The 20,073-nt window shown below is 44.4% G+C and overlaps 1 protein-coding gene across 2 annotated transcripts in view; it reads left to right on the top strand.

The window, feature by feature from the left end:
* Nucleotides 1-13,404: 13,404 nt before the first annotated feature.
* Rab40b (RAB40B, member RAS oncogene family) overlaps nucleotides 13,405-20,073 on the top strand; it is a 33,164-nt gene continuing 26,495 nt past the window's right edge. For both annotated transcript variants that reach the window (XM_048429380.3, XM_048429378.3), the window contains exon 1: nucleotides 13,405-13,651. In XM_048429380.3, coding sequence (XP_048285337.1) covers nucleotides 13,507-13,651 — 145 coding nt within the window. In that variant the 5' untranslated portion in view covers nucleotides 13,405-13,506. The remainder of the gene's footprint in view (nucleotides 13,652-20,073) is intronic.

The raw sequence follows: 20,073 nt of genomic DNA on the forward strand, positions 1-20,073 counted from the left end.
TCAGACACATGCTCTCTAGGACCAAAGGAGTACCCGCCAAAGGCTGGCTGAGGGGAGAGTGGCACATACCTCCCAGCCAGGGGTCTCGGCAGGTTGAGCTCCTTTTCTTGCTCTCAGTAGAGGTCACAGTCCTTCCCCACCATCAGCCTCTCTACGGACTAAACATCTGTGTCTTGTTAAAATCCTGTCAAAATAGTTTGGTGGTGGCAGCACATGCCTTTAATCCCTGCACTCAAGAAACAATGATAGACAGATTTCTGTGAGTTCTAAGTCAGCATGGTCTACAGGGAGAGTTACAGGCCAGCCAGCACTACATAGAGAGACCCTGTCTTTAAAAAAAAAAAAATCATGTTGAAGCTGTACCTCCAGTTCAAAAGTATTTGGAGAGAGAGTGAAGCCGCAGGGCGATTGGTAATGAAAAGTCCCCAGACTATCTTAATACAGAATATACAGCTTTAATAAACAGAAGTAAGACTTACACCAGTTTACACCAGAATCCAAATGATCCGTACAGACGCAGGAGCCAGGCGAGAGAGCTATCGGGAACAGGCTTGCAGTTTTATAGGCAAGCTTTAGCCTAAGGGCGACACGCCCCCAAACAGACCGTGATTGGCTGAACTCCCCTATCATCTCCCCCTTTTTTCTAAAATAAGACAGAACCAAACCAAATACAACTATATACAATAGAAGCAAATAATAAATATAAAGTTACAAACAATAAACAATGTTAAGTAAGAAACATACAACAAAAGTTCTGCTAAACATTCTATCTCAGGGAGTCTAAATAATGTAGATGGTAACTACAACTATCTAATCTTCAACTCCATCAAAGATCTGAGAAGGAAAATAATTTTACTCAAGCAGCCCGGAAGTACAAGCGGGGAACTTCCGAAATGTGCAACGAATGGAAGAGACAACTGAATACCTGGACAATCACCCAAAGTCTCATATGCAATGTTGAGTTAACCAACTTTAGCTAAGGCCTGATGTAACTGACATGCCATTTTTCAAAGGCAAGAAACCTTTTAGGACTCTCTCATCCTGTCTTCGTAAGATAAGACAATCCTGCTTTTATCCATTTACGGATATTCTGTAATTCTGTCGGTGGTTGAGGTACGGGCTTTTTCTTTGCCCAAAGGCCAGTTCTGCCAGGAAGAAGACAAGCTCCAGGTGGAGTGTCTTTGGTGCTCAACATTCTCTCGGGAGTAGAGCGGTGATGCCAGGAGCGATTGTGTCTCACAACTATAGAACTATGAGTTAGATTAAAGGCCATTTTCCACAGCTCTTCGAAGGTTGAAAATTATACTATCTATACTAAGTATGTTCTCTATGCACCTAAATAACCTGATTAGCCTAAATATAAATATAATAAACATATATGACTATGGATTTCTATCTATCTAATTTGAAGACTAAGAGAATGAACAACTGTGCAATGAGTGAGAACAATGACCTCCAAATGTAAACCATATATATCATTACATAAATATCTTAATCAGAGGTAGGAATGTAAATATACGTATATATATTAATACAAATAGAGGTAGAAGCATACTCACATACAATATTCAATATGTCAATGTACAAAAATCAACACCAATACAATTTTTTAAAAACAATAACTCACAAATGCCAATATATTATTATCCCATCACCAATCAATCCCCCCTCTTTTTTTGATGTATAGGCTCCCATGTATGTTTTTTAATGACCTTAGGGTTTTTGGAGCCAGTTATCTTTTTTGATGTTATTACTGGAAAGGCAGGTATAACTCTGTGTAGACTCAGAGTTTTTGGAGATAAATGTTGCCTTTCTACCTTTTGCTCCTGTTTATCAGAGTCTATGATTTCCTCAATCTTATTAAATCTGCTCACCATTGCCTTCTGTAAGTCCTGAATCTCCTGTCCAGTATTATGCTCCAAAGTCTTCATTAACGATTCTAAGGCATGGAGCTTGTCCGTCAGAGACACCATTTCCTCCCTGGACATTATCGCCTTCATTGATAATTCTAAGGCGTGGAGCTTGTCCATTAGAGATACCATATCCTCCTTGGACATAATCCTCATGGCATGTTCTGTGCCTTCTTGTATGGAAATCCTGTCAATTAATCTATCATACCCTTTTGATAAAGTCCAATTTTTACATTCAATGGTTTTAATCCTCTCAGCTAATGTTTTAGCATTTACAGTCACAGACTGGAGGTTACGAGTCATTTTGGTTGTCCCCTCCTTGAGAACTCCAAACTCTGATCTAGTCTCCTCCTTGAAAACTCCAAACTCTTTTTTGAGGAGGTTGGTGTCAGTCTGAATTGTCCTTAAGGTTTTAATCTCTGCCCTCAGCATTGTGGATTCAATCTGTAATGATTGAATTACAGATAATGATGCATTATCCTTATAAAATATCCAAACACCAGAAAAGCGACAAACCCCAGAAATAACCAAGCAAAATGAACATCAGGGACATCCTTCAGAATATCCTCCATAGCGCAATTAAAAAAGCCATTGAACTTTTGGATAGTAATATTTTCTGACATTTTCAGTCAAAAGAAATCGTACTTGTACGTATGTATGTATGTATTTATTTATTTATTTTTAACCAAAAAGAAAAATCTTACCTTTAATGACCGTTGCCTGCCAGTAGGTGGCGGGGGCGCACCTGAATCCATGTGGCAATGGCGAACCAACAAGCAAACTCTAAAATATATACACTCAAATCCAGAGGTTAAATTCACAGATTAGTTGCACGGCCCCACAAATGCCGCTAGGAGCTGGCTAGTCAGGGTAAAGGCCGTGGAGCTGCAAATAGACCAGGTGTGGTGCCTGCTCAGGCTGCTAGGCCCGCACCACGATGGGGGAAAAAGCCCCATGTTGGGCGCCAGATGAAGCCGCAGGGCGATTGGTAATGAAAAGTCCCCAGACTATCTTAATACAAAATATACAGCTTTAATAAACAGAAGTAAGACTTATACCAGTTTACACCAGAATCCAAACGATCCCTACGGATGCAGAAGCCAGGTGAGAGAGCTAGTGGGAATGTGCTTGCAGGTTTATAGGCAAGCTTTAGCCTAAGGGCGACGCGTCCCCCAAACAGAACGTGATTGGCTGAACTTCCCTATCAAGAGAGGCTTTGAGAAAAAAATTGGGGCTAAATTTGTTCATGATTGTGGAGATTTGTCCTATGGGATTAGTGGCCTTACAAGAGGAAGTAGAGAAGCTAGGCATGGAGGCAGAAGCCTGTGATCCCAACATTTAGCATACCAAGTTAGAAGACTGAGTTCCATGCCACTTTTGACCACATTTTAAGACTCTGTCTCAAAAAGCAAAACCTAAACAAAAAAGAACAGGAGTTGACAAAGGGGAAAGAGAAGAGGGGAAGGTAAAGGGGAGGGTGTGGGGGAGGTCCTTCTGTCTATGTGTTGCTTGTATTGGTTAATGAATAAAGAACTGCTTTGAGCTTATGGCAGGGAAGAACAGAACTAGGCAGGGAAAGCTAGGATGAATGCTGGGAGAAAGAAGGGCAGAGTGAGGGAGAAACCATGGAGCTGCCTGAGACAGACACTGGGAACATTACCCTGTAAGCCACAGCCACGTGGCTATATACAGATTAATAAAAATGGGTTAAATTAAAATGTAAGAGTTAGCCAATTAAAAGCTAGAGCAAATAGGCCAAGCAGAGATTTCATTGATACCGTTTCTGTGTGATGATTTTGGCCGGAAACCAACAAGTTGTCTCTCCTCCAACAGGGATGGGGAAAGAGAGATCATGTAAAAAAAGGGCCTCATCTAAAAGATAGGACAGTCCTCAACAGAAACCAAACCTACCTTCATCTTGGACGTCTAGCCTGCAGAACTGTAAGAAATGGCAGCTTGCTGAGTACAGGCCACCCAGTCTGTGCTGTTTGGTTGGCAGCCTGAGCGGCTTAGAGCAGACTCCTTTCCCACTAGGACTGGCTCTGGCAGAGGCTTCTGATACTCATCTGTTACCCTCAAGTTTGCAAAAGCTGTATATTTACACAGTTTCATAGGATCATCGCTGTTTTCCACTCGGACTTCTGTGGAGTTGTTTTTTCCTCTCAGTGAGAAGCATTGGTGTTTATGGTGAGGGTCTCAGTAGCTCATAACAGGAGTCTTGACCTTCCTTGGACTGGCTTTGGGGACACCCACTATGGCTGTGCCCAAACTGGCTAGGGCTGTCCCTGAGAAGACATGCGCTAAGGGATCAACTCTGGAACTGTGTCAGAAACGAGGCCTCCAAGACAGGAAGTGGCTGTGGAAAATTCTTCCAGTCACCGTGGGGACAAACTCTTGAGGACATGACCCTCATTAGCTCTTAGGGACAGGAATTACTCCTCCATCACAACTTACTTACACAGGATATGGTTTTGTAAACACCTTTCATCACCATTGGAAACCCTGCACTTTCTGGGAATGCCTGTCTCTGTGGGCCATGCATCTCCATCTGGTGGAACTCGTCGGGGACCTGACACTCCACGTTCTGACAGACTCTATTCATTTCAGGAAACATCAACGCAAACAACTAGGATGTGGGATGTGTGTACACTGTGAAGATGTATTCCTCTGATTGGTGTAATAAAAACTGAATGACCAATGCCTAGGCGGGCAGGACTTCTGGGCAGAGAGAGAACTCTGGTGAGAAGAAAGGTGTAGTCGCCAGTCAGACATAGAGAGAAAACAGGAGGCACAAGATGGAAGAGAGGTAATGCCATGTGTCAGAACACAAATTAATATACATTGGCTAATTTAAGTTATAAGAGTTAGTTGAGACAAGTCTAAGCTAAAGGCCAAACTTTCATAATTAGTAATATGTTTCATGTCATTATTTGGGGAGCTGGTGGTCCCACAAAAGATAGTCTGACAAGAAAACTTGCTACACAACAACAAAAGTTTGGCAAAGATCTCTCTTCTCTTTCCAGGAAATATTGCAAAGTTTTCACCCGAACAGTCAATGACCAGTTATGTAAACATAAAAAAGCAGATGTAGCAGAAATTATTATTAACCCAGCCTAAGGATTGACAAAATGGACAATCAACACCTTGGAGCAGTGTCAGGGAGCCAGGATAAGAAGAATAATCTTCAGCTCCTGTTAGACCTTTTTTTATACTTCAGGTTGAAAAATTCAATGAGTCTTCTACCTTCTCCTGGGTCTCTAGAGAGACTGAGGCCCAGGTATCTACCTACAGCTGTCTCTAGTCTTGAAAGTAAAGGCAGCTATAGATTTATTTATTTATTTATTTTTCGAGACAGGGTTTCTTCATAACTTTGAGGCCTGTCCTGGAACTAGCTCTTGTAGACCAGGCTGGCCTCAAACTCACAGAGATCTGCCTGCCTCTGCCTCCCAAGTCCTGGGATTAAAGGTGTACGCCACCACTCCCATCCTGCAACTATAGATATTACAGAGGTACTATGGTTGATAAAGAAGAGGCTAAACTCCTCCCAACTGAGTTTAGGTTTCAGTTTCAGTTTTCTGAGAAGGGCAAAACAGATGTCCCTCCCACAAAGCGCCATTTATCCACAATGCCCTTGCATTCAGGGACGAGGGAGCCTCACAATGTCTCAAAGGACAAATCCATCAGCCCCTTCTGAGTCACATCCAAACTTGCCCAAGCTTGCACAAGTATGTCCAAAAATGATAAGGTTAAACCTCAGCCAATTAAAAGTGTACTAGTGTACTTGCTTAACCAATCATATTTGCGACGACCTGTCTCTGACACTGCCCTTTTCTGTGCTTTAAAGGAGGCTACAAGCTCCTTTTGGGGTTGTCGCCATTTTGTACAGGTGAACGACCCCACATAATTAGTTAAAATATTAATAAACACTCTTTGTTCTTGCATACTATTTGTGTTGGGGTCTTTCTTCAGCATTTCCTCAGACCCTACAATAGCAAGCAGATGTGTGAGCCCCTAGAGAAGACATGGCCCCGTATCCGCGACTCCACCCAACTCCCCCACTCCTTTTGGATATTGACTTCCATCCTGGTAGATAATCTCCAACAAGACTGGAGAGCTACAGCCGGTGGCAAATAAAACAAATTAGCTAAGGTATAATGACAGCTCTCAAGCCAGATGTTTCAAGTGGTGTTCTGATGTCCACTATGGGATGGTCATCATATGGGAAGGAAAGAGAGATGTCTAAAAAGAAAAGGGACTTTTGCAGGAAAAGTGAAATTTTTGTTTTTTAATTATTATTGGGATAAGATTGTAGCTCAGTGATATACTTGCCTTGCCTAGCACATTTGAGACTCTGGGTTCCATTACCAGGATCACACACACACACACACACACACACACACACATTGCTTTTTAGCTTTGCTTGCAAGTATTCCTAGTCTGGGGTCCAGTAAATGACAACTTAATTGCAAAACTTGGGATGTTCTGTGCAGTACTTCTAAAGTTTGGGTTCTGATTAGCCTGGGACAAGGCTGCTCCCACCTCTCAGTGCTGAGCACCATGGCTGCATTCTTTACCATAACCCAGGAGCTCATAACTACAGCACAATCCTGAGCCTGGATCTATAGAAATAGAAGCCAACACATGCTTCACTCAGCTCCCTAAGGGGCCCAGAAAGATGAAAGAGTTGTCTTGAAAAGTGTCTGAGACCCTGGATTTAGGAGGTGTGTGGGAGCAGACACGCAAGCAACACTGGTAAGTCGAACACAATTGCGTGTAGGCAGTCAAGACGCAAAGGAACCAGAAAGTTGAGTCTGGTAGAAAGCAAGACCTCAAGCCTTTTGGGGTTATGCAGTCGGTGAGGATGCCGAGTCAAAGTTTATTCCAAGGAAAACCAGGCACCCTCAGACTGGCTCTCTGGTAATACACACACAGCACTGTGTGCTGATGCGGCTTGAATGGCAGGTGTTGCCTTCAGGCTCCCAATCTTGTGGGGCATGGACCCAATAGGAAGATCCAAGCTTTGACAACCCAGAGTCTGGTCTGTGCAAGTGTGGGTACTAACCTGTCGCAGAGTGTTCTGGAAACACATTTTCTGGTGTCTTTGACATGTATCAATGAAGAAAAGTGAGACTGCTGAACCTTCAAACGGGCCAACAAGCCCAGTTTCAGGGAGTACAGTGGGGGCCTGTGAGTAGAGAGATCAGTTTGGTAGACTTCAGTGGAGATGGAGGTTTAGGGTAAGGAACAGGGGAGGGTGGAAGAAGGGCCAGGTAAGTGTAGCAATATTTTACTTGTATTTTAATAAATAAAGCTTGCCTGAAGATCAGAGTGCAAAATTAAGCCACTAGAGGCCAGGGAGTGGTGGCTCACACCTTTCATCCCAGGACTCAGGAGACAGAATCAAATGAATCTCTGTGAAATCAAGGCTATTCTGGGCTACAGAAGATCGATCCAGAAACAGATCCAGGTGGTGGTGCTCACACCTTTTATCCCAGCATTTGGGAGCATACATCTTTAATCCCAGCACCTAGGGAGGTGGAGACAGGAGCGATACGGCTGGGCAGAGAGAGGAATATTAAGGGGAAGAGACAGGAACTCACTGGAGTGTGGAGTCTGAGGGTTGGGGAGACACAGTGCAGTCTAGGCAGTCTGAGGATCGCCCCTTTGGTCTGAGCATTTGGTAAAGGGTCTCTCGGGTGTCTTAATGTTTTGCGTCTCTGATCTTTAGCTTTTGTTGGTTTTTTGTTGTTGTTGTTTGTTTGTTTGTTTTTGGTTTTGTTTTTGTTTTTTGAGACAGGGTTTCTCAATAACTATGGAGCCAGTCCTGGAACTCACTCTGTAGACCAGGATGGCCTCAAACTCACAGAGAGCCGCCTGCCTCTGCCTCCCGAGTGCTGGAATTAAAGGCATGCGCCGCCACTACCCAGCTTTCTGATCTTCAGCTTTAACCCCTATATCTGTCTCTGGTTTTTATTATCCGTACTACAGGTAAAGGATAGATGGGGTGTGGTGGAGGCACTGCCTCTCTCCGACCATGGACAGCAGTGGTCCATACACTATCTCCGCTGTGTCCCAGAGCCGAGCCAGTTCCCAGGTCCTCACTATTACTGGGTTCCAGAAAAAGACCCTCAGACTCAATTCAGATCGTAATAAGCCAGATTTATTAAAGCTGTAAGCAGGGCCACAGTCTCAAACCCAAATCAGGGATTTACTGGGCAGAGGTAGGAAAAGGAAGGACTTTTAAAGGTAAAAATCTTGCTCTGCTCTGCCAAGATTAGATGGACAAGGTGACCACAAAATAGCCCTGGGTTATCTGTGTAAGCAAATCACAGAAGCCGTAGTCAACAGCGAGTCATCCGAACAGGCAGATGGTCATGGCTGTACATTTCTGGGTGGGAGTCAAAGAGTCAGAGTTGCTGGAACTTGCCTCCCAGGAGCTTGAGTCAGAGACAAAAGGCTATTGGGTACCAAGATGAATGCCTAGCACAAAATGGAGTTGCGTAGCCCAGGGTGACTTTGAACTAACAGAGCTCCGTCTGTCTGTGTCTTCGGAGTCCTGGGATTACAGGTGTGTGCCACCACTCCCTGACCTCTAGAGGCACAGCTCTGCCCTCTGATCTCAGGCAAGTTTTATTTGTTAAAACATAAACAAAATATTCACTCTACCTAGTACCATTGCTTGACTCAGGGCACACATGGATTACCACCAGTGTTGTGAATCTTTTATTAATAATAATAATAATAATAATAATAATAATAATAATAATAATAATAATAATAATAATAATAATACAGTGTTCTGCTGGCCTGTTCATGCCAGAAGAGGGCACCAGATCTCATTACAGATGGTTGTGAGTCACCATGTGGTTGCTGGGAATTTGAACTCAGGTCCTGTGGAAGAGCAGCCAGTACTCTTAACCTCTGAGCAATCTTTCCAAAAACCCCAACAGTGAACCATTAATGGGTATTTGAGAATAGAACTTGAGCAAATCAAGTTATCTTGACCCCATAGGACAAAGCTGGGAGCCATGCTTTCTCTTCCAAAGGGACGGACCTAGTGTCTGAAGACAGGGAAGAAGGAACAAACAGGACTCAGGACTCTTTTTTTTGGTTTGTTTTTCGAGACAGGGTTTCTCTGTGTTGCTTTGGAGCCAGTCCTGAAACTAGCTCTTGGAAGAGCCACTTAGATGTGATGGGTCAGCCTTCATTCCAAGTTTTTCACTGTTGTAGACAAGGCTGAGCAGGATTTTATTTTATTTGGCATTGGGACAGACACCACTACCCAGGGCCTCGAACTCACAGACATCCTCCTGCCTCTGCCTCCCAAGTGCTGTGATTAAAAGTGTGCGCCACCACCACCTGGCTTGTTTTATAGATCTCTTACGTATAGTAATTTAAACATAAAGTGCAATGTTAGCCATCCTCCCCTCACTTCCAAAGTGTCAACATCACATGTACCTTCTTGTGTTTCACCATGAGAAATTGTAGATCCCCTTTTTCTGTTCTGTCTGTCCTTTTGTGTGACTCCTGTTAGTCAGAGCCTGGTTTCTCAGAGCTGACTAGGATATGGACAGAAATCCATGGATGTTTCAGCTTGACCACAAGGAGGAATTTTTTAGTAACCAGAGGGGGGCAGAACTGGAAGCCCAGCCTTGGACTGAAGAGATTTGTTAGTGGTGTATCCATCTCTCTACATTCTATCTACTTTATACAGTTATTGAAATTATGGGTTGGAGAGGTCATCCAACTCAAAACAAGTGGAAACTCTTGCTTTGTGAAGTAAGCATCCATGTTGGGTCGCTATTTGGTAGGCCTCATATTTATTTCAGGGCAAAAAATGAACATCTGTATGTAGCAACAGTCTTTCTGGCATATCAGATGGCCCTCTGTATATTTTGCACTATGGGCTCAATCTACCATGGCCTAAAAATATTTGATGAAAAAAATTTCCCTTGTACAGGATATAAGCAGGATTTTTTCTTATCACTATACTCCAAACAGTAAAAACAACAATTTACATTGTCTTAGGTATTATAAATAATCTAGCAGGGATCACTATTATCATTTACATTGTATTAGGTATTGAAAATAATCCAGAGATTATTTTAAGCATAAGTATAGAAGGATATTTATAGAATCTATGTGAATTCTATGTCATTTTATCTAAACCATGAATATTGAACACGTATGTGGCCTGGAGGCCTTCAGTATACCAAGGTACCTTTGATTTTTCCCTTCAGGTGGTGGCTACCATGTTTAAGCTGAGTAAAGACCAGCTTCAAAGTGACTTCTATGACATGATAAGAACCATGGGGAGAAAAGGAGACAGATGCCACTTATCACTCCCTCCAGGAAGTGTTCTGCCCTGTACCAGAGCAGGGAAAGACTGAAATTGGGTATAATTCCAGGCAGTAAGCTGAAGACTTTTATATATTTTGTTTTGAGACAGGGTCTCATGTAGTCCAAGCTGGTTTCAAGCTTGCTACGTAGTCAAGGATGACCCTTAACTTCTGATCTCCCTACCTCCACCTCCCAAGTGCTAAGATTACGGGCATGTACCACTGTGCCTAGTTTATTCGGTGCTGGGGATCAAACCCAGGACTTTGTGCTTAGTAGGTGTGTTAGTCACTGTTCTAACACAGAGATTCCATAACAAAGACATCTCTTACTATAGAGAGCATTTAACTGGGGCTTGCTCACAATCTCAGAGTCTTAGTCCATTGTCATCATGGCAGGAAGTATGGTGGTACACAAGGCACTGGAGAAGTAGCTGAGAGCTTTATATCCTGATCCACAGGCAGGCAGAGGGAGAGAGAAACACTGGGCTGGGTGTGGGCTTTTGCAAACTCCAAGCCCACACCCAGTGACATGCTTCCTCCAGCAAGGCCACACCTCCTAATCCTTCCAAAACAGTGCTATTCTCTAGTGACGATGCATTCAAATATATAAGTCTATGAGAGCCATTTTTATTCAAACTACCACCATAGGCAAGAACTTTGACGTGCTGGCAAAGCCACTATTGAGGAAGAAGAAGAAGAAGAAGAAGAAGAAGAGGAGGAGGAGGAGGAGGAGGAGGAGGAGGAGGAGGAGGGACTTGAGATGTAGCTTAGTAAAGTTCTTGCTTTCTTTTTCTTAATTGGTGGCTTTGCCAGCATGTCAATCAGTCAATTGATCAACTGATCAGTCTGTAAGTAGTAAGTTTTGTAAAATAAATTGACAATCCAAAGAGAACACGTTGAAATCCTAATTGGGGGCTGCAGACATGGTTCATCAGTTGAGAGTACTTTGCTGCTCTTCCAGAGGACCCAAGTTTGGGTCCCAGCACACATATCAGGTGGCTCTCAACCCTCTGTAACTCCATCTTCAAGAGATCTGACACCTTTGGATTTCTATTGGCAACTGCATGCACGCTAGTGTACACTCACACAGACATACATATATATCATACATATACATACATAAATTTAGAAATAATAATAATAAATAAAATCTCAATGAAGGCAAAGGTAAAACTTTGAAGCATAGGGATTGGTTTTGTTTTGTTGACACAGGGTCACATTGTGTAGTCCTGGTTGGCCTCAAAAGTCAACAGAATGTTTTGGTCTAGGGTGTGAGCATTACTTGTCTTGTTCTGGCCACAGAATTTTTAGCTAAGAATGTATCCTGTAATCTTTCAACTGGTCAGTTCATTCCTTGTATCATGTTAATGCAGTTTGTTTGCTTTTTTGTTTGTTTGTTTGTTTTTTACCTTACCCATACCTTTTGGGGTCGGGGTATTTAAGCAAATGGAAATTAGTTCAGTATTCACCGGAACTCCCTCCAGATACTATCCTATGCTTCGATTTGTTATTTTTCACTCGCATCTTGTTTCTCTTTACTTATTCTTCTATTCCCCATGTCCCTACCCTGATAAGTGTTATCTTTGTTGATGCTGGTCTCCGACACCATCAGTAAGACTGGCTATAATCTTAAACCATATGCTGTCATCTCACAAGAATGATACTAACAGGCTGGTGAGATAGGAATTGTGACAGAAGAGAGCAAAAGTAGAATTTATTTGATGCACTGTGCTACAACTTCAGCTCGCAAAACAATAGGGACAGGCTGTCTGGGCATAGGCATTCAAAAGAGCTCTTTCAGGGAGATTTTTCTGTGTGGACAGACAATGTTGCAATGTCTTGGTGCTCTGAAATAATTGCAACTAGGGTTTATCTTGGTCAGTAACAGTGTGGCCTTAAATCAAAGATAGTCTTGTTCTGGGTCAGAAACGGCTCAGCAAGATCACCCATCCTAGCCCTGGGTAGTGGTGAAGCATGTCTTTAATATCAGGACTCAGGAGACAGAGTCAGGCAGATCTTGATGCCAACCTGGTCTACAGAGCGAGTTCTATGACAGCCAAGGCCTAGGGAAACCCTGTCTCAGTTACCCATTCTAAACTGCAACCATATTTTGTAACTAGGGCTTATTATGATCAACTCTTTTTGAAAGGGTAATTAATGGTCCTGCAGGGAAGCAGCAGTCGCCTTGCTCTAAGACCAGTCTGTTCTGAGTCAAAACAGCCTTGTTCTGAAGTTGCGGACAGTCATTCCTCTTAGAACAGTGTCCACAAACACGTTCGTATTTTTCTTCCACCGCTATTTCTTCTTCACCCGCTCCTGGAACTGAATGAACCAGTACAATATGCTCCTTAATAAAACAGAAGGCACAGAGTGTAAGAAGCTCTTCCACTTCAGGTTGTATGAAGATGTAGCGGAGATGCTAAACAAACCACAATTACCCGATGTAACTTGGTGCCTACTGGTGAGAAGCTGCAGAACAGAGAGCCGGCCTTGTCCAAACGTTCACTGCTCCCTAGGGGTTAAGAGAAGGTCAAAGACGGACAGGTCCCCAACACGTGCTGCCAGCAACTTCACAGGTACGCGATGCACACATAAGCAGACACACTGATGTGCATGGACAGAGAAACCCACGGAGACCTTGAGGCAACCATGCGCAGACACCAGGGTGCAAGTGTCCATGTGTCCAATTAGTCCTGGAACTCACAACTGCCTGTATCTTTTAGTTCCATCTGATGCCCACACGGACACGTGCACAGCTCTTATGCTAGCATTCGAAGTTCTGTGGAGTTGCGGGGTAAATCCTTGTTACCAGGCAGGGTCTCACTTCCCACACACCAATCTGAAGCCGGCTCCCGCTGTGCACTAGCTCACGGCGGAGGAGTGACATTGGCCACGCCTCCCCTCGTAATACCTCTCTTCCATTGGTTTGTGGAAGCAGACCTCCCGCCTCCTCTTCCTTCTGGCACGGCCCATCACCGCCTCCGGATCTCCATTGGTCGAGGCAACAAGTCCTCCCAAGAGAGGCGGTGGGCGAGGTGCAGAGGCGTTGAGAACTAAATGGACGAGCTTGCTAGCCAATGAGCATGTGTATCCACCTCAGCAACTGCGACTCACCAATGACGAGATAGGGTGGGCGGAGCGCTGCGGCTGTCAAGCGCCCCTGGCCGGTGGAGCAAACGCGTTCCCCGCGGCGCTCTGGGACCCGCAGCCGCCTGCGCGCAGCTTGGGGCCGGTATGGGAGGGGTGGCCAGGCCGGCATGATGAGCGCCCTGGGCAGCCCTGTGCGGGCCTACGATTTTCTACTTAAGTTCCTGCTGGTGGGCGACAGCGACGTGGGCAAGGGCGAGATCCTGGCCAGCTTGCAGGACGGAGCAGCCGAGTCTCCTTATGGCCACCCGGCGGGTGAGCGCGGCGGCGGGAGCGCGGTCGCAGCACCCGGAGGCGCAGCTCTGGGGTCTCGGTGCGAGCGGCAGCTCCAGAGTGGGTGTAGCCCACGGAGCGACTGGGCAGGGCTAGGTCCCGCATGCTGGGGTAGACTGCACGCTGTGGGCAGAGCTCGGGGTGGGTGTCGAGGGAGACCGCAGGTGCGAGCGACGTGTCTGGGAGAAGTGAGTGGGATTGCGGGAGGTGTGGGCAGAGAGGCAGCGGACTAGGGAACAGGAGAGTTCACGGGCTCCGGGGCCGTGACCTTTTGGTGCGTGGGACTGCAAGCAGAGAGTAACAAGACTAGGCTTGAGCCTCGTGTTCCAAGCACCTAGCAATGGGGCTTTCAGTCCTAGTGGACAGGACTTCTAGGAGGCGGCGCCTCAGTGACCCTGTGGAGTTGGCTTGAGTGTAGGAAGATGCCCAACTAAGAGGCTCGGGAGACTGGGCACAGATGAGACTGGAGAGCCTCTGGCTTGAGGGCAGTGAGCAGTGTGCCCTAGAAGTTTGAGGTTTGAGACCCTGCACCCCAGAGGAAGAAAACACTGGGGAAGAAACCTGGGCGGGACCTACAAGAATAGTCATGTGGTGACCCCTCCCTCATACTGTGGCTGTGGAGAAAGACTAATGTGATTGCCTTTTGGTATCATCGTGAGGTTTCAACTCACCTTTCTAGTACAGACCCTGTCCTGAGTCTTGCCACCCTTCGTCCTCTCGGCTTGCAGATATCTCTAGCCCCCTGGCAATGCCACATGGGCTAGTAAGGTTCTAAAAATGTGTGGCCCAGGGCAGGTAACTGCCGGCCTGGACGGCACAGATTTAGACCTTTAGGGCAAAGTTATGTTGGAACCCCAAGAGCACATATGTGTCCACAATCTCGTCTTCGGGTCTGGGTGCTCAATAAAGCACTGTTCTCAACAGAGGAAGAGAGTCAGACATTTAGCGAGCCCCCAAAGGGATGTGAGTCCCACAGTAGTTGACTTGTGTGGGCAGTGAGAGAGACGTTGATGACATTTGAGCAGCCTGGTTAGATTGAGCAAGGCCCTCTGAGCTTCTGTTGCTTGATACCATAGTTGTGGCCTTTGGGGACTTTTGATTTACTACATATTTCTCTAGGGCTAAGAAAAGGAAGTAGAAAGAACAGGCCGGGTATGGTGGATCACACCTGTAATCCCAGCATTCAAGAAGCGTGTGTGTGTGTGTGTGTGTGTGTGTGTGTGTGTGTGTGTGTGTGTGTGTAAATGGCCATGAATTTGAAGCCAACTTGGGCTACAATGTAAGGCTGGGGTGTCTATAAAAAAAAACAGAATAGAAAGGAGAAAAGAGGGGAGGGGAGAAAAAAGAAGAACTATAAATAAATGGGAGTAGGGGACAAACAACATTTTGAGGATGGGGCCATTATGCTGTTATCAGGACGACATTTCATCGTGGGAATCTCGGTGCTTTGGCAGTAGAGGGGGATGTTTGCAGCCTCACACTCTACTCTCCCACCCATATCCTGGTCTTGTAGCCCACTTTGCAATCCTCATACTGCTGAGGTTCTAACACTTGAGTCTGAACTGTAGCTGTAATATCAGAGTGTTTGGTGTTCATGCGGTGTTCTCCTAGATTCAGCACTGGCTAAGCCTTTTAAGCATAGCTTACTCCCAGGTTCTTCATGGTGGGGCTTAACCTCTTGACTAGCTGCTTCTCATTGCTAGGAAAGTCTAACAGCTGTCTTGAACTGCTTGCACTGAGAACACCATCATCTGCCTTTGGACGATGCCTTGGCTGTACACAGTGTTCCTAGCCTAGACTGCTCTTTTCCCTCAACACCTGGTAACGTGTTCACTGTCTGTCTAGTAGCTGATGTTGTCATGGTGAAAGCCTCCAGTCGACTGACTTCCTAGATGGGTAATTTGCCTTTTCTTCAGGAATTTCTGAAGACTGTTTTTCTTTCCCTCACAGTTCCTTGCTTAATCAGGCCATGACTCAGAGGTTTTGATATATTAGATATTCTGAATTCCTAGATAAAAAAATATTTGCTTAATTTCAGAGGAATTTGTTCTTATGTCCATAAAAATACCTTCTATTGGTTTTGTATTAGTTTTTTGTATACTGTTATGAAAAATGACGACCAGCTGTCTTAAAACAACAGAAGTGTATTCTCTCGCAGTTTTGGGTCTGGTAATCTACTGTTTGGCTGACCTAAAGTCAAGGCATAAGTAGGACATGAAGCTCTAGAAGAGAGTCTTCTATTTTGTCTTTCTCAACTTCTAGAACCTTCCTGCACCCCAGGGCTCTGAGCCCCTCTCTTGGTCTTCAGCGCCATTGGCAGTCATTGCGTCTTTCTCATTTCCCTTCACTCTGACATGAATTTTCCTGCCTCTCTTTTCCACTTCCACAGGCCCTGTGATAACTTTTGTGCACTAAGACAATCCAGGACAATATCTCTGTCTTAATATTTTCTATTACCAACTTTAATTCCATCTGCAGCCTTGAATGCTCCTTTACATGTACCCTAACACGTTCACAGATTATGAGGCTTGAGTGTGCACATTGATGAGATATCTGCTGTTCTGCCCGGAAGTTTTATGCTGGACATCTGTGTATTTTCCACTTGCTTTAGCTCTTTAGTTTTGTTTTTTTTTCTATGACTATCTTGTCTTTTGTTATTGTTGTTGTTGCTTTATAGACCAGGCTGGCCTCAAACTCACAGAGATCTGCCTGCTTCTGCCTCCCAAGTGCTGGGATAAAGGTGTGTGCCACCACCACCCAGCTATCTTGTCTTTCTTTATTGAACATTTTGATTTTAGTAAATTATTTACAGTTATTTCCAACTTAGTTTTTAACTGAGGAATGATGTTATTCCAAAGTTTTTCTTTATTTTTGCTATTTCCCTCTTTTCAATATAAACAGTTTTGACATTTCATTAAAAATCTCCTTGAGGTGCTGTAGAGATGGTTCAGTTAAGCTCTCTTAACTCACTGCTCTTCCAGAGGACCTGGGTTCCATTTCCAGCATCCACATGGTGCTGGAACTCACACCTGCCTGTAACTGTAGTTCCCACAGATCTGATGTGTTCATCTGACCTCTGCAGGCCCCAGGCAAGCACATGCTACACATACCTGCATGCAGGCAAATCATTAATATAAAGAAAGTAAAAATAAAGAAACTTTAAAGTGAAAAAAATGTCAAAACATCTATTTGAATTCATAGTTTACTGACTTAAAGTTTTTGTTAGTTTACTGTGTTGTCAAAGCAAGCAGAACGGATTTTCTTTTGTCCCTTGAACCCTTTGTCACGCTTTCATTACTCTTAACATTTGGAGCTGAAATGTGTTGTAGAATGGAACACATTCTGTTGTTACACGGCTTAGCGAACTCCACAACCCTAACATGCCATGGCACCAGCATCCAGATTAAGATGCTATTCTGCTAGCCTCCCCTCTACCAGTCCCAGCATGCCCCTCATCATAAGCACAGTGCTGGATTTTGACAGAATTGGTCACTCTTGCCTGGATCTACACGGTGGAAGAGAGAATCCCACAGCATCTGCTCCTCCGTGAGTGCTTCTCTCGCTCCTATATGCGTATGAGGTTCTTGTTTGTAAATCCTTTATGTGGCCATGCTGATCCTGCTGGTTATGGGAATGTGTGTGGTTTCCAGTTACTGATGATAACGGTTTTCTTTGCTGTGCACATGTGGAGTGCTTGTCTTTTTCTCTTCGGTTAGCAATGCTGAGTTTGAGACACGTGTATGGGGCTGAGTGTGTAGCTTAGTCATACAGCATGTGCCTTCCATATGTGTGACCATGGGCTCAGCTCTCATAGCCCCCCCCCACAGACACCAGATGTGAATACTTACACATAAAATAAACATACATTTCTACAAGAGCTGTGGTGTGACTTATACCCTCACCAACACTTAATACTTTCCTTTCACATTTTAGCTGTTCTCTTTTGCTTGATTTTAGATTTTTTTTTTAAAAAAAATTGTTATGAGTATTTTGCCTTCATGGATGTAGGTACTCCACATAGATGCCTGGTGCCCACAAATATCAGAAGAAGACGTTGGATTCCCTGGGACTAGAATTATAGAAGGTTGTGAGCTACATGTGGGGCCTGGGAACCAAACCCAGGTTCTTTGAAAGAGCATCATGGGCTCTTAACTACTGAGCCATCTCTCCAGTTCCTCTTTTGTTTATTTTAGTGTAAGGTCTAGGGGATGTAGCTCAGTTGGCAGAGTGCTTTCCTAACATGCATGAAGACCTAGAGTTGCTCCTCAACACCATATTAAAAAACAAAACAAGTCGGGTGTTGTTGTTGAACACCTTTAATCCCAACACTTGGGAGGCAGAGGTAGTGGATCTCTGTGAGTTTGAGACCAGCCTGGTCCACAAGAGCTAGTTCCAGCACAGCTAGGGCTGTTATACAGAGGAAACAAAAAAAGACAAAACAAAATGAAAAACCTAGATATAGTGGCATAGAATGGCAATCTCAGCATTTGAGAGGTCAGGTTGAAGCAGGAAAATTAGAAGTTCAAGATCATCCCTGGATATATAGCAAGTTCAAGCCCAGCCTGGGCTACATGAGATCCAACCTCAAAAAGACACAGAAAATTTTTTAAGCATATGTTTAGGATTTTTATTTTCTCTGGTGGCTACTGAAATTAAACACGTTTTCATTTTTTATTTCTTGTTCTATCAAATATGCACAGCTTTGTCTTTTTTTCATGGAGCTTGATTATTTTTAGTGATTGGTGGGAGTGTTTAAAAATATGTCTATGAGTCCTGTGTTAGTTACTTGCCCTGTGCATAGTGACTCTCCTCTGGGAGCATTTTGTCAATCCTTTTGAACAAACAGAAGACTCTGATTTTAACATAACCAAAACTACCAATGTCTCATGGCTGGAGGTGAGTTTTGTGTCCTATTGACACGTAGTGAAAATGTTCCCCTCTAAACGCTGTTGGTCTATCTTTGATACCAATGGCTGTCTTCCAGTTGGGATGTGGTATGAGTGATTGTCTTGTTTCTTTGTCTTTTGTGTTTTTTTTTATTGCTATGAGAAGTGTTATGACCAAAAACAACTTGGAAAAGGTTTTATTTCATCTTGCAACTTACAGTCCATCATAAAGAAAAGTCGAGATAGGAACTCAAAGCAGGACCTAAGGCAGCCGCAGTGGAGGAATGCTACTGATTGGCTTGCTCAGTTTGTTCTCTATATATACAGAGGGCCACCTGCCAAGGGATGGTGCTACCCACAGTGGGCGGGTCCTTCCACATCAATCAGGAAAATGCCCCAGAGGTTTGCCTACAGGCCAGTGTAGTGGGTGATTCTTTCAGCTGGGGTTCTCTCTTCTCAGACGACTCTAGCCTCTGCTAAGCTGACAAACAAATCCAAAAGCAGTGAACACAGAAATCAATGCACATTCTTAAATCTTTTGGCAGTTAGCTAACCAGTTGGAGAAATGTCTTCCCTTCTCTGTGCTACATCTTTGACAACAGTTCTTGGAATTGAGCAGTTGGTCTGTATGTTAGCCGGCTTCCCGTTTCTGTAACAAATAGCTGAGATATTCGCTTTATAAGGACAAAAGGTTTGTTTAGCTCACAGTTTTGGAGATTTAATCCATGGCCAGCTGGCCCTGATGCTTTGAGCCTGACACAAGGCAGTAAGTACATCAGGATGAGAGCATGGGAAGAGGAAAGCCCCTTAACTCCTCAAACAGAAAGCAGAAGGAGAGCAAAGAGGCAGCTGAGATTCCACCATGACCCAAGACTTCACACCAGCCCGCTCAAAGCTCCATCCATTACCAAAAATGTCACCCTAAGAGTACATCTGAGCGTGCCTCATTCATGCAAGCTCTTCCTGTCTTGCTGAGGGAGTCCTGTGAGGTGTGTTCTTGTTAGCCTAATGACTTGGTCCTTTACTGTCCTTTGTCCTGCAGCTGGAAGGCAAAGGGTCTTGGGTTCGGGGTCCTGCCACCTATGAGGACCCTTGCTATGGTGCTGTCTTCCATTCCTGAGGCAACTATGGTGTCCTGGTCTCTCCCAAGGTTCTCTCTCCTAACCAGCAAGCAGGTCTCCAGTTCAACCGTTCTGGAATGTTCTGTTTATTCTTTCCCAAGTAGGCCTGGGAGGAACAGGGCTGGGAGTTATGTGTATCGCACAGCAGGTCCTCCCCTTCGCCTCAGTGGCTGGTATGTCCCACACCAGCTCTTGACCTTCCTTTCCCGGATCGAGGACTGTTCTGTATTTTATGAATTTCATTAGGGAAGGGAAGTGGATTAAACAGACCCCAAATGCTACATCTGTTGCTTCCCAAATTCTTCCAGCAGAACAGGTATGCCATGTTCTCTGACTCCTTCCCTTCTTGGCTGTGTTTCCAGCTCCTTTTATTATGATTTTTTTATTTTTGTTTTAC

Source organism: Myodes glareolus, chromosome 9 (genome assembly GCF_982192425.1).
Source record: "Myodes glareolus chromosome 9, mMyoGla1.1, whole genome shotgun sequence".
NCBI lineage: Eukaryota > Metazoa > Chordata > Mammalia > Rodentia > Cricetidae > Myodes > Myodes glareolus.